The following is a 13566-nucleotide window of genomic DNA, read 5'->3' as shown; positions in this document are numbered from 1 at the left end:
GGTGTGTGTGACTTGTGTCTGTGTGAGGGTTTTACATACCAGTGTACAGCAACCATAGGGGCCAGGAGAGGATATCAGATGCCTTGAAGCTAGATTTACAGGTGTTTGTGAACTGCCCCCTATAGGTGTTGGGTTCCAGATTCTGATCCTCACGTTTGAGCAGTGAGTGTTCTTAATTTCTCAGCTCCCGTATTTGCCTTTAAAAAAATGTTGCAGCCAATGCAGCTAAACCTTGGAGTTCCTGGAAGGGACCATCAATGACACATGGAGACTACATGGACTCTCTGGGTTCCTTTAAGTGGAGAAAAGAACAATGCTATTTTACAGTTTGGTGTGTTTAAAGGGCCAAGTGGGAGTTTACTGGGAGTGTCAGAAGGTCGTACGGACTCAGAGCTCCCTGTGAAGGTACTTCCCCAAGGCACACCTGAAGACGTTTTCCTCCTGGCTATCAGATTGCCCTACAGTATTCAGAAGAGACAGGTGAAGGCCAAGAAGAAGATTAACTGAATTGCAGAGCGCCCTTAGTGTTTGCAATTGATGAAAGCTTTACAGGAGATCTTAGAGCCACAAACACAGTCTTGCTATGTAGCCCCGGTTGGCCTTTGAAGATCAGAATGGCCTCCAACTCTCGGTATTCTTCCTGCCTCAGGCCTCAAAGAGCTGGGATTACACATGTGTCCCACCACACCCTGACCTTCATGATTAAGGGGTAACAAACTGTCCTCACGTAATTCCCTGCCAGGTTATGTATCTACCTCATGGCTCCAGCAGGTGAAGAAACTGAGGCTCAGCCAAGGTAGCCGATGTAACTGACACTCAGCAGGGATGGGGCCAGGGCCTCTTCTTTGGCTTCTGCCATGTTCAGAGCCTTGGCTCTGCGAAGTACCCACTATGTGAGCCCTGCAGAACCTAAGCTTCCCAGAGGCCCCTGCCAGGTAGAGATAGCGCCAGCCCTATCTCCAAAAAAGCAGGTGGCTAGACAGAGCTAATGGTCTGGAAGAGTCTGGCTGCAGGAGGTACCCAAAAGACGCTGAGTAAGGATGTTTGGCGGCTTCCTGTGGGGAGGTAGGTAGACCCAGTCTCACCAAGGGCAGGAGAGCCAAACAGACAGATGGGGCCTCCTCTTAGAGCCGGCAGGGGTGGGCAGGATGCCATCTTCATTAGTGCCTTATTATGTGACAGAGCTGCTTAGAGTATGCACAGGGAAGGGGGCCAACTTCTTGACAGCCACTCTGGAGTAGAGTTGGGGAGGGGCTATTTCCTACCCAAATATTGTCCTCTTGCTCTCACAGGCTCCAAAGTTCTATTGATGCCACACTTTGATGGGGTAAAGTTAGATAAATTGGAAATAGGACAAGAAGATGCTGCAGATTTTTTCTCACATAAGGGCTGGACTAGTGCAGGCCATGAGCAGCCACCTCACAACCTTCATCACTGTCACCATCACCACTTACATCAGTGTCATCATTACCATCATTGTCACCATGAGCACCCTCAGTGCCATCATCCCCACCATCATCAAAACTATTACCACCGTCAGCATCAGCACCACCATCATTGCTTTCTTCACCACCACCATTGCTGTTATCACTATCATCATCATCATCACCACCACCACCACCACCCCACCACCACAATTGCTTTCTTCATCACCATCATCACCACTCCTCTCCCTAAGCCATCCCTACTGTCTGCCAAGGACAAATGCCAGCTCAAGTGATCATGGAGTTAGGAGCCATCCTTCTAACTTAATACTGTCACAATTGGTCACAAGCCTGCTAGGTGCCCAGTTGATGCTGAATGAAGGGAAGGTAGGGGAAGGGAAGGGAAAGGAGAGGAGGAGAGGGAAGGGGAGGGGAATGAAGGGGTGAAAAAAGGCAGGGAGCAGAGAAGATAAGCAAGGAAGAAGGGAAGGAAGAAGTAGAGGGGGAGATATAAGTGGGAAACCAGAGAGGGATTCAGGGAGGGAGGTAAGGGAGACGAGAGGAAGCAGAGGTTGACATCAGACAAAGCAGAGGACAGGCAGGGATCTGCAGGTGTCCTCTTCGTAAATTCTAGAAACCCCAGCCCCAGCTACTGGGTTCAGGGTGCCCTAGAAAGCCAAGAGTACCCAGGGTGGACAAAATGAACATCTCATACCACTCCCCATGCCCTGCTTTTCCATAAAGCAACCTCCTTCTCCCATAGTACCCCCTAGTACACATGGGCTACTGAACCCTCATCTCTTGAAGTTTCTTCTCCAGTGGCCAGGACAAACCAGGGAGCCTCTGGAAGAGTCAGTGCCCACACCTAGGCTCTGGGCAACAGGATGCCTTTCAGGAGGAGCGTCTGAGAGGCAGGTGAGAGAAGACGTACATCTTCATGTGTTTCCTAAACATTTATGTTCCATAAATTTCATTCATCTCTTTACAAAGGTCACTTCGAGATGAGTAAACTGAGACACAGAGAGAGTCTGTGTTCAGCCAGTAGGCGGTCTATAAGGTCTCCTGTCTCCTCTTTGAAGTGTACAGGGCAGGGTGGCCTGCCAGGTTGCCACTGTGCTGCCCAAATCCTGTGGCCCTGACCACTACACCCTGAGCTTCACTGTCCAGGAATCTGTGCCAGGGACAGAGCTAAGGGTAAGCAAGCCCGTCCTTGCCACACACCAGTACACAAAGACAGACACCCACCGTGGAGGGCAAGGCACAGTTCTGCTGACATCATTAAGTACAGCAGAGAGACACTAAGATTTTTGGTCCAACTTTCCTCACCCCCTAGCCACCCCCCCCCCAAGAAACCCTTCTGGGGCAGACATGGTGCTTCTCCCCAAAGAGGAGTTATGGGAGAAGAAGAAGAGCCGGACAGGGTAGGACATGTAGGAGAAGGGTAAGGGAGAGGAGGCAAGGGGTCGGGGAAAGGTTAGGCATGGCGTTGGGAGGAACCCGTGCCCACACAATGCAAACAGCCGTAGAATACAGAAGATGGGTCACCCACCTTTTCTGTGCCTCAGGCTTTGTGCCTAGAAGAGAAAGACGATCAGTGGAGTTAGAGTGCTTGTGTGTGTGTGGGGGGGGGGGGTCTTTGGCGTTTGTTAAAGAGCCATTCCTCCTCCTGCAGCCCCTACTCAAATCAGCTGCAGAAGAGACAGCCCTGTTGTTAGGTAAGCGCAGATCTCACCAAGGCAGCTCCTGCTGCAGCCAGGTCGGGCTGGGTGCCCAGAGGAAGGCTGCAGGGGACTAAGCTGGAGGGGACACCACACACAGGACCATTGTGGGTCACTAGTTGCAAATCTCTGGGGTGCATCCCCGCATTGAGTTCCTCAGCCCTAGGTCGCCCCCTCGGTGCCTCAGGCGCCCTCTGCACAGCCTCTCACTTGCCTGTGGCGGCTACCCCGCCAGGAAGAACCTCCACTGGAGAAGGGGTGGTCCGATCCTGCTTGCCATTGGCTCTGAGCGGCTTGTCGGAGGCGGGACCAGCCTCCTTGGCGGCCCAACCCACTGGAGATAGAAGAGCTGAGCGTGGCGAACTGAGGATCAGCCCCGAGGAGAAATCTGCCCTGCGCCCTCATGCCGTGCTGCACGGTGAGTGTGCAATACCCCAACCCCGCACCCCACGCAGCCTTGCCCCATTCCTGAAGCCACACTGCTGAGGTGCGCTGGAAATCCGAGGGTCTGGAGCCATGTGGGGAGGAGGCTAGGGACCCTGCTGTAGCGTTTTTTCTGCTGACTTCAAAGTTTCCTGGAGTTGCATCTGGTCAGCTGACCCAGAAGTCAGAGGGGCACCTCTGCTCTGAGTCTGCTGTCCCCCAGCAGTTCTCAGCCTCACAGGATGATAGCAGGAGCAATGAGAGCAGACAGCTGGTTCCAGCAGCCTTGAGGTGCCTTGGGCAGGATGCTGCATTGCACCCACAAACAGTGCCCTGTTTCCTTGTCTGGGTGGCTCTTGCCACCACCTACTGCCAGTACTACTGGCAGAGTAGTGCTACACTACACCTCCTGGGAAGCCCCAGAAGGCTGGTAAGAGGTGTGTAGGCAGCCCTCACACCCTGTGCCTTCTTAAGACTTCTAGCTTGGCTCACCCTCTCTAAATTTCTAACTTAATTGGCAAGATTTGGGACAATCCAGAGGTGCAATTTAGACAGATCCCCCTATGGCAGGAACTGGCCAAGAACTTGCTGGGTACAGACAGGGTCCTGGGGACAAATGGGAGTCAGCAGGCTGACATTCCCTGGCTGGGGCTAGCTAGAGCTCCCAGGGCTCCCAGGACACTGGCTGGTGCAGTATCTACCGCAGAGTAGCGGTTCTCAACCTGTGGGCTGTGACTCCTTTGGAGGTTTGCATATCAGTAGAAAACTGTAGAAAAATTAGTTATGAAGTAGCAAGCAAATTTTATGGTTTGGGGGTGGTGGTGGTCCTCACGTGAGGAACTGTATTAAAGGGTCGCAGCTTTAGGGAGGTTGAGAGCCACTGCTCTGGAGGGAAGTCTGCCTTGTGCCTAACAGGAAGGACTCCACTGCCCACCCCCCCCCCATATTGTCCCTTGGTCTGATGCCTCAGTGCTCATTATACAATGTGAGAGAGGCAGTACCAGCTTTGGGGATGGCTCCTGAGAAAGGAGGGGCTCTGTCCTGGTTCTAGAGGTTTCCAAGAGCACACTGCGCAGAGCAAGGCTGGCCTGAGACCTTCGGCTGGGGTCACAGCAGAGCTGCCAGGAGAGGAACAGGTGCCATTAGCTCTTGCCCCCCCTCACTGCCGCTGCAAAGGAACAGGGCTTCCATGTAATCCTAGACTCAAAGGGGCTCTGGGCTACGGGCTCTGGGTGGTACTGGTTAAAGAGGATGGAGGCAGGAATGGAGCCATAGGGCCTCATCCTCCCAAGGTCCTAGGAAAGAAAGTCAGGGTTGCTACTCTCCATGGCCAAAGCCCAGGAGGGGCCACGGTGAGGACTGCTGCTTGCTCTCTGCCAGCCTTTATGTAACACACCTTGCAAGAAGCAGCCACGCCAACTGCTTGCCTGTCTACCAGGGAACTCTGTTTCCCGGAGGCTCTGCAGACTTCCTGGGTTTTCCACCCCTTGTCATCATTTCCACGTGCCAGCTAAGGGTCCTGCCCACCCAGAGACCACTGTGTTCTGGAGTCTTTGAAGCACTGTGCCAGAGCAGCCCCCTACCCCCACCCCCAGCCCAGACCAGTTTTCAGCAAATATGGCAGCTGAGCACCCGAGGTGGGAAACCTAAAGCTGGAGAGAGGCCCGACTCTGTGGCCTTGGAGAACCACAAAGCCATCCTGGGCTTCGGTCTTCAGTGAGAGAAGCCCCAGCATAGGACATGCACAAGGGGGAGGACAGCAGGCTCCCTGTAAAGGCTTGAGCACCATGCCTGGGGGAGCTCGCAGCACTAAGTCACTAAAACTGCAGGCCTAATCTCATGACATAGTCCAGGGCCCAGTGCTGCCACTCCTTCTAGGACAATAGATAAACTGATGGAGCTGGGTAAGTTAGGTATGGTCAAGAGTCTGAAACTGAGCCGGTGGGGTCCTATGGGTCCTAGCTGTCCACTGCTTTGAAAGTCTTAACCGGATTTGGGGTACTATGGCCCTCACTGCCACGGTGTCCTTTGCCCTTATAGTGCCCCTGTCTGGCTGGTAGAGTCATTACTGTTTCCTACCTCTGTGATCCTCTCCGGCCCTTGGGCAGAGTCTATTTCCAGATTGGGCATCACTGGGCTGTCCTTACTATGTCTTCCCCTTAGACAGGATGGCAAAGAGTTCTCAATTCCACTAGTTGCTGTTCTGCCCATTCCTATGAGGACACACAGCCAAGGCGACAGAGGACCAAGTAGTGGGACAGTGGGAGCCCAGAAGACAGATGTCTTGCCCTCCTTGCCTGTCCCTACTCCTCAATGTGCACTGAGACCTGCCAGATGATCTCTTCAGTGGCCCCTTCCAGCTCATGGGTTCTGTCCTTACCCATCTATTAGGTAGTGAGCTTTCAGAGTGCCCCAGCGTTTCTGAGACACCCGCTGAGCAGTCAGGGCAACGCAAACCCTTCCACCCTGCAACCCTGTGCAAGCCTGACACCTGGTGATCAGCCGAGGACCCAAGGAAACCCTAGGGAGAGGCCACCAGGCTGAAGTACTCCGTTCTGTGAGCTGGGCTTTCCCTGAGATCAGTAGCTGGGATGGAGTTGGGTCAGCTTGGAAAATGAAGACTAAGAAATGGGCGGTCTCAAGTTTGACATAGAGGCTATTCTGACCTTTATCACCGAACCTGCATGAAGCCCATCAAAAAACAAATGTAGGGTAGGTGGCAGAGGGCAAGGCTGGGTCAGCTAGGTGACAGCAGACTCTTGGCAGGATGTGGGACGAGGTTCTGTTCTCAGGACCTAGGCTCAGACATCAGTCCTGATGCTTCGAAGGCGGGGTGACCTGTTGCAGCCTTCTCTGCTTTGCTTTTCCCCATCTTTGAAAAACAGCAATAACAGCGGCCACCCACTGTGTTCACAAGAACTGAATGTTTGCAGGTATCTGCTGTTTGCTATGTGTGTGGAGAGATAGATGTTTTGTATGTTGGCCATGGTGATGGTCACTGGAATATCATCTAGTTTCGATGTGACAATGCATATGGACATAATTGGAAGTGCAGATTTTTGTTTGTTTGTTTGCTTGCTTGCTTTTGTATTCTTTTTAATTTATTTTTATTAATTACAGTTTATTCACATTGTATCCCAACTGTAGCCCCCTCCCTCACCCCCTCCAAATCCCCCCTCCCTCCCTCTTTTCCACCCATGCCCAGTCACTGATAAGAGAGGTCCTCCTCCCCTTCCATCTGATCCTAGTCTATCAGGTCTCATCAGGACTGGCTGCATTGTCTTCCTCTGTGGCCTGGTAAGGCTGCAACCCCCACAGGGGGAGGTGATCAAAGAGCAGGCCACTGAGTTCAAGTCAGAGACAGTCTCTGTTCCCATTACTAAGGAACTCACTTGGACAGTGAGCTGCTATGGGCTACATCTGTGCAGAGGTTCTAGATTATCTCCATGTATGGTCCTTGGTTGGAGTATCAGTCTCAGAAAAGACCCCTGGGCCCAGATTTTTTTTTCTCTCCTTGTGGAGCTACTGTACCCTCCAGGTCTTTCCATCTCCCCCTTCTTTCATAAAATTCCCTGCACTCTGCCCAAAGTTTGGCTATGAGTCTCAGCCTCTGCTTTGACACCCTGAAAGGTAGAGTCTTTCAGAGGCCCTCTGTGGTAGGCTCCTGTCCTGTTCCCTGTGTTTGTTTGTTTTTTGAGAGAGTCTCATGTAGCCTAGGCTAGTCTCAAAATCCGTGTGTATAGCCTAGGCTGACTTCGAACTTCTGATCATCTTGCCTCCGCCTCCCAGTTTCTGGGACTACAAGCATGCATTGCCACACCCAGCTGGGGACTCAGAGTTTTGGTACTTTTAGCACAGTGTGGACTTCAGGCACAAAGCCCATAGGACCCACTAGCAAAATGTCCTTGAGCTTTGAGCCACAGCAGGGCCAATCTTCTCACAGGAAGCTACCTCACAAACAAGGGGCACGTGAAGGAGCCTGCTGGGGCTCTGCCTCAGAAGTGGAGCACTGTCCCTGAGAGGTGGGACCTGCTAGGCTCTGCAGACACCAGTCCTGGGTCTGAGCTCTAACCCCAGGTTGGGCCCTATCTAGACACCTGTTGGTGCCTGGGAGACTGGGTCCCACGTACTGTCCCTCAGGGATCTTGGCTCCCAGTTCCTCGACATCCTTTGTCTCTGGCCGGCTCCTGGCCTTGGCGGACAGGAGGAAGTGAGGACAAGAATAGCAATTGGGCTGAGGAAAGCCTCTAAAACTCCTGTGTTTTCAGCCAAGGAGGAGAGGGAAACAACAGGGTGGGAAGCAAGGCCAGCAGGTGCTCTAGTGAGAAAAAGAGCAGAAGATAATGTGCTGTCCCTGGGAGTCCCTGTCTGAGGAAGGACAACTCAAGGCCCTCTTCTACACTGAGGCCACAGTCATGGATGGGGTAGGGGCTCAATGAGCCACAGAAGCCAGGGCCAACGGTGACTACAGGGGATGCAGTTGGGTTAGTGGCTGCCAGAAAGGATGTCATTGGGTTGATGGCTACTGACGGGGCATCTTATCTGAAAGAGGGGCAGGGAGGGCTTGACAATCCCAACCTCCCGATATTGAGCTTGTTGCTTCTCTTTGGCCAGAGTCTCACCCCCAGGCCTCATGTACCCCATGCCTGGACAGTCCATTTGGATCCTCACTGCTTCTGAGCCCCCATTGCATGAGTCAGACCACACAGGTCACTCCAGCCCCCCTCCTCCCCACTTTCCCCAGGGTAAAGCTGGAGCAATGACAAGGGCATCCAAGGCCTGCCAGCCAGAGAAACATACAGGCCACCCAGTGCCAGGGTGACCTGCGACTCTGTCCCCATCTTTCACCTCCATCTGGTGAGAGTCACATCTTGGCTGAGTCAGGAGCTGTCCTTTTGAGGACAGCAGTCCTGGCTGGCCCATCATTTGTCCTTGTCACACCAGCGTCTGTCTCTCCAGACCCTGCTGCTCTAGGAGTGGGTGGCTGCCACATCTCTTTGGCTGTGTCTCCAGACCCAGGGTCTGTTCAGGACTACCTCAGGCTACCACAACAAAGGAGACAAAGGAGCTTCAGCTGCTGGAAAGACAGCAGATAGGGAGGGGCTGCAAGGAGGGATTTCCAGGCAGACTGTCTACCTATCTTTCTGTGTTCTCCCAGACAGCAGGCTGAAAGATGGGACTCAGCCTCATTCACCACCAGGTAGTTCCCCAGGATGTACATTGCCTGACCCTGGCCAAATTAGTGTCACACGTGGGCACTGGCCAGCGGGCAGGCAGATGCTCGTTCCCCTTCTGGGCATTGAGCTGGCCTCCCTGGGCTTCCGAGCCAAAGGCTTATGGCAAGTAAACGCTGCATTTCCCCACACCTGGGACTCGTCCTTGACACTGGCGCCCTGTAGTTCTCAGCACCGTACCTCACCTCAGCGCGTCCTTGTCAAGTGTGTAGAAAAAAAAGCAAGGACACACAGGCCTCCAGCATAGGCAGGCGGGGCCTGTCTAGCTGGCTTAAGTTATAGCTCATCCCACCTTTATGGGAAGAGAGGAGGATGGCTCAACAGCTGGAAGTCTCCAGTCAACCACTTGACAAAGCCCTGTGAGCAGTGTCAGGAGGCTCTCTGCTCTTTGCTCTCATCTTTCACCAGACGTCATGGGTCCCGGTGCCAGGTCAGAGCCTGAGTACCTATGTATACAGTCAGCCCACACAAAAATGCTATGTATGTGCTCCTAGTGGGCCTGCAAGCCAGCAGCGCTGATCAGTGACAGACCCAGCAAATCATTTAACCTGTGGAAAGACTGAAGACTGCAGGGTGGCTGTGGGCTACCTCACCCCATCACACTCAGCCTCAGGGAGTGTTCATTTTAAAGATGTTAGGTTTATTTTATTGTTATTTATGTGTGACAGGTAGAACACAGCGGCACCCTTCAGCATGTGGCCAGCCCCTGTTCCTCTCTAGTAGAAGACTGCTTCACTCTCAGAGACATTCTGACACCATTATCAAAAGTCAATTGACCGTGCTTGCCAGGGCTGGTTTTCCATGCCTCTGCGTGCCAGCAGAGTCTACCTGGGTGTTAGGGTGGCTTTTCCTAGTTCTGGGGAAATTCATGCATCTTGACAGGGACCTGTCAAATTTTCACATAGCTTTGGGTAAGGGGACCTCTTCAGGAGCAACTCTGGACCGTTCCCACCTGCAACCTGGCATTCCATCTGAACCCAAGGTCCCAGCCACAAAGTAAAGTGTTTCCTTTGCAGACACAGGGCACCTGAGGCCGTTTAACCTGACATTTAAATGTGCGAAGGCGAGTTCCTGGATTGCCTACCGCACCCTCAGCCTGCACTGGTGCGTGGCTGGTGGCAGCTACACCAGGCCACTTTGCTTACAGGATGTTTCCATCATTCCAGAAGGCACTGTCATATGATACCCTTTTTGACTGGAGTTGCAAGATGCTGAAGGTGTAACAATCCCAATTTCTGGGCTGGGGAGGTGGCTCAGTTTGCAAAGTCCTTGTCATGAATGCTTAAGGATCCAGAAGCCAAATTGCACATGGTGGCACACACTTATAATCTTAGCACTAGGAAGGTGGAAATACATGGATCCCTAGGATTCAGTGGCAAGGCAGCCTAACAGCTTGACTGGGAAGTTCTAGGCCAGTAAGATACTTGAAAAGAAACAAGGTGGACAGTGCCTGAGGAACAACACTTGAAGTTGATCTCGGGCACACACACACACACACACACACACACACACACACAGCGGGGGAGGGGGATAGAAAGAGAAAAAGAACATCCCGCTGGAAAGATACCCAAGAAAGATTTGCTTAGCCCATCTTTGCTCTGTTCTCGGCCTCATACATGCTCTTCGCACATGCACCCACTTGTCCTCTTTACACTTAGGAATGGAGGGGACCTTTCCTACTGGCTCACAGCAGTTCAGGAAGGGCCTCTGTCACTCACCATCCTGCTTCTGAGCCTCACAGTCCCGTGCACATCACTCCAGGCCACACTGGGTCCCTTCCTTTCCGCCTAGATGAGACATCAAGGGCTGAACTTGGACTACCCGCCTTCTTGGGGTTCACATGGCCTCCAATAGGACAGGACACCACCCATCCCATTTCTGTAAACCTGGGCCCTGGATTGCTCTGCCCAGGAAGGAGAACCCCTGACACCAATGCCCAGCTGCTCCCGCTGACAGGTCCCTCGCTCGGCCAGGATAAGTCTATACGATATGATACTATACTATACTTATGGTCCTCCTGGATGCTTGCTTGGGGCCTCAGTGTCAGAGACTGAAAATGCCAAGTGGCCACATCTATTCTCTCCTGCCCATCCCCTGTTCCATGAAGCCCTAAGACGGCCATCTCAGACCTGCCTGCTAGCTTCCCAATGTCCAGGGTCTCTCCCCACATCCAGAGAGCCACACTCTCAAGGAATATAGGCCCCAAGACGAGCCCTGCTGATTAGACAGGTGTAAGATCTACTAGGATAGAATTTGCTCTGGACAGTGTCAGATCTGACCAGAAGCAGAATGGCCTCCAGGGCTTTTCCAGTGCCAGTGGCAGCTATTCAGCCTGTATCCATCCCGTGGCCCTCTGTATACGTACCTGTCCCACAGTCCCTCTATGTGCATGTGCTTTTGGGAGACAGCTCCCTAAGAAGATGGCATTTCTTTCCATCATTTCCTCGGCGTGACCTTCTGGGCTGTTCTAGTTTAATATCTGTTGTGGTGTTGAAATACCCGGACAGAAGCAATTTAAGGGAGGAGAGAGGTTTTAGTTCGGCTTACAATCTCAGCGTATAGTCCATGGCACTAGGAAAGTCAAGGCAGCAGCTTCAAACAGCTGGTCACAGCCAGCACAGCCACAGTCAAGGGCAAAGGGACGTGAACGCAGGCATGCTCGCTTGCTTGCTTGTGCTGAGCTCCATTTCTCCATGCTTAGATGGTTCAATGATGCCACCTATAATGTAGCACTGATTAGCTTGATTAAGACTGTACCCACAGAAATGCCCACAGCCCCCTGCTCCCAACCCCCATGTGTCATATAGACAATCCCTCATTGAGATTCTCCTCTTCCCTGGTGGTTCTTGGTTGTGGCAAGTTATCACTTAAAGCTAACTCACATGGAGGTACGATTATAGTCCACACAGATCATTTTGATGGTGTGCGGCTGCATGTCCACAACGGCGTAATTGCTGCCACAGTCCAATCGCAAAGTCTGGACACTCTAAGAACAGCCCTGGGGTCTCTGGGGGTCCATCTTGCCCCCTGCCTCTTACCCCTGGCAAACCTGATCTCTCTCACTCTCTCCTGAAGAAAATGGGTTCAAACTGTTGGTACACATTTCTTTGTGCTTTCTCCACTACACAGAGAGCTTCTGAGATTCCTGCATGCGGCTGATTGGAAGAAGGGGTTTTGGGGGTGGGGAGGTGTCTTCTCTGCCCAATGCTCTAGTGCTCTTCCATCACATTGAAACATGCCAGCTTGCTTCTGCCTCCGGTGTCTGTGAACGAAGGCATACAAAACACACACATTCATGTGCAGGTGTCAGTTTGCTTGGATGCGTGCAGAGCAGGAAGCAGCTGAGTCTCCTAGAAATGTGTAAATCAGAAACTGCCAACCTGTCTCCCAAAGGCCAGAGCCACTTGGTGTTGGTTTCAGCGACACGTGGAGGCGCTGTGGCTCCATGCTCACGCACACCATCTGGCCATATTGTTGTGATCTGATTTGCCAGAAACTAACGGGCTGCAGGTCCCTAGAGCTCCTTCAAGGGCACATCCCAGCCCCACCTCCTAGGGAAGTCTCACCACCTCCCAGTAGCACCACAGGTTGGACATAAATCCTCTTTACAGGGTTTTGACACATCTCTAAACAAAGGCAGTGTGGCTCCAGGCTTGTCTGTCTGCAGAGAAAAGGCCAGTTGTCACAGCACCTTTTGCTTGGCAGCCTGCCTTTTCTCCACTGAACTGCCTTTTCTATCTTTGTGTCTGTGTCCAAAACCAATGGTCCGTGGATTCCTGGACTCTGCTCCATTCTGTTAATCTGTGCCTTTTCTTCTGCCAACACTCATACCTCACAGAATTGATTCTTGCATGTTTATGGTGAGTTAAGTCAAATGGCAAGGGCCCTTCCGCCACACTCTTCCAAAACTGAATGAGTGATCTGCTTTTTTTGTTTGTTCATTTGTTTGTTTTGTTTTGTTCGAGACAGGGTTTCTCTGTGTAGCTTTGGCTGTAGACCAGGCTGGCCTCGGACTCAGAGATCCACCTGCCTACTATGCCTCCTGAGTGCTGGGATTAAAGGTGTGTGCCACCACCCCCTCAGCTAGCAATTTTACTTTTTTTTTTTTTATGCTTCTTTTTAGTTTTAATCATGTGTATGAGTGTGCGCCTGGGTGGAGGTATGTACCTGGAGTGCAGGTGCCTGCACTCCACTGGATGCCCTGAAGTGCAGGTATAGGCTGCTGTGAGCTACCCAGTGTGGGAGTGCTGGGAACCAGATTCAGATCCTCTGCAAAAGTGGCATCGATTTTAGCCACCAGGTTATCTTCAGGCTCAGCTACCTCGGAGGAGATTGTTTTAATTGTTGGGCAGTTGGGATGACTTAACAGGTAAAGGTGTTTGCCTCGCTCCCCCACAAGCCTGACAGCCTGAGTTCTATCCCGGGAGTGATAAAGATGGAAGATGTTATCTTCTGACCTCCACACACAAGCCGCAGCACGCTCACCCGCTCCACACATCGTGCACACACACACAACAACACTAATTGTAATAAGATTTCAAAAAATCATTAATGTAAATAACGTGCGTGAAATATGGGTTTCCTTGGGGGTTTGTTTCATTGCTCGGGTCCTGAAAGTGGTTTTTCTTAATGTTGTGTGTATGTGTGATATCCAGTTCTGCTTCTCACACCTCCCTCTGTACCCTTCTACCTTCACGTCTTTTTATAAAGATTTCTTTAAATGTTTGCAAATAAATGTTTTCATTCATAGTAGATATAACATAACTT

General features: G+C 52.0%; 1 protein-coding gene across 2 annotated transcripts in view; it reads left to right on the top strand.

Moving 5' to 3' along the window:
• The first annotated feature begins 3438 nt into the window (after positions 1–3438).
• Osbpl5 (oxysterol binding protein like 5) overlaps positions 3439–13566 on the top strand; it is a 68716-nt gene continuing 58588 nt past the window's right edge. Inside the window, exon 1 of one of the 2 annotated variants that reach the window (XM_060383198.1) lies at positions 3439–3560. In XM_060383198.1, coding sequence (XP_060239181.1) covers positions 3546–3560 — 15 coding nt within the window. In that variant the 5' untranslated portion in view covers positions 3439–3545. The remainder of the gene's footprint in view (positions 3561–13566) is intronic. The other variant, XM_021633912.2, reaches the window with a different exon arrangement.

This window comes from Meriones unguiculatus, chromosome 1 (genome assembly GCF_030254825.1).
Source record: "Meriones unguiculatus strain TT.TT164.6M chromosome 1, Bangor_MerUng_6.1, whole genome shotgun sequence".
Lineage (NCBI taxonomy): Eukaryota > Metazoa > Chordata > Mammalia > Rodentia > Muridae > Meriones > Meriones unguiculatus.
The sequence above is the reverse complement of the archived record's forward strand: the minus strand, read 5'-3'. Positions and strand labels throughout refer to the sequence as shown.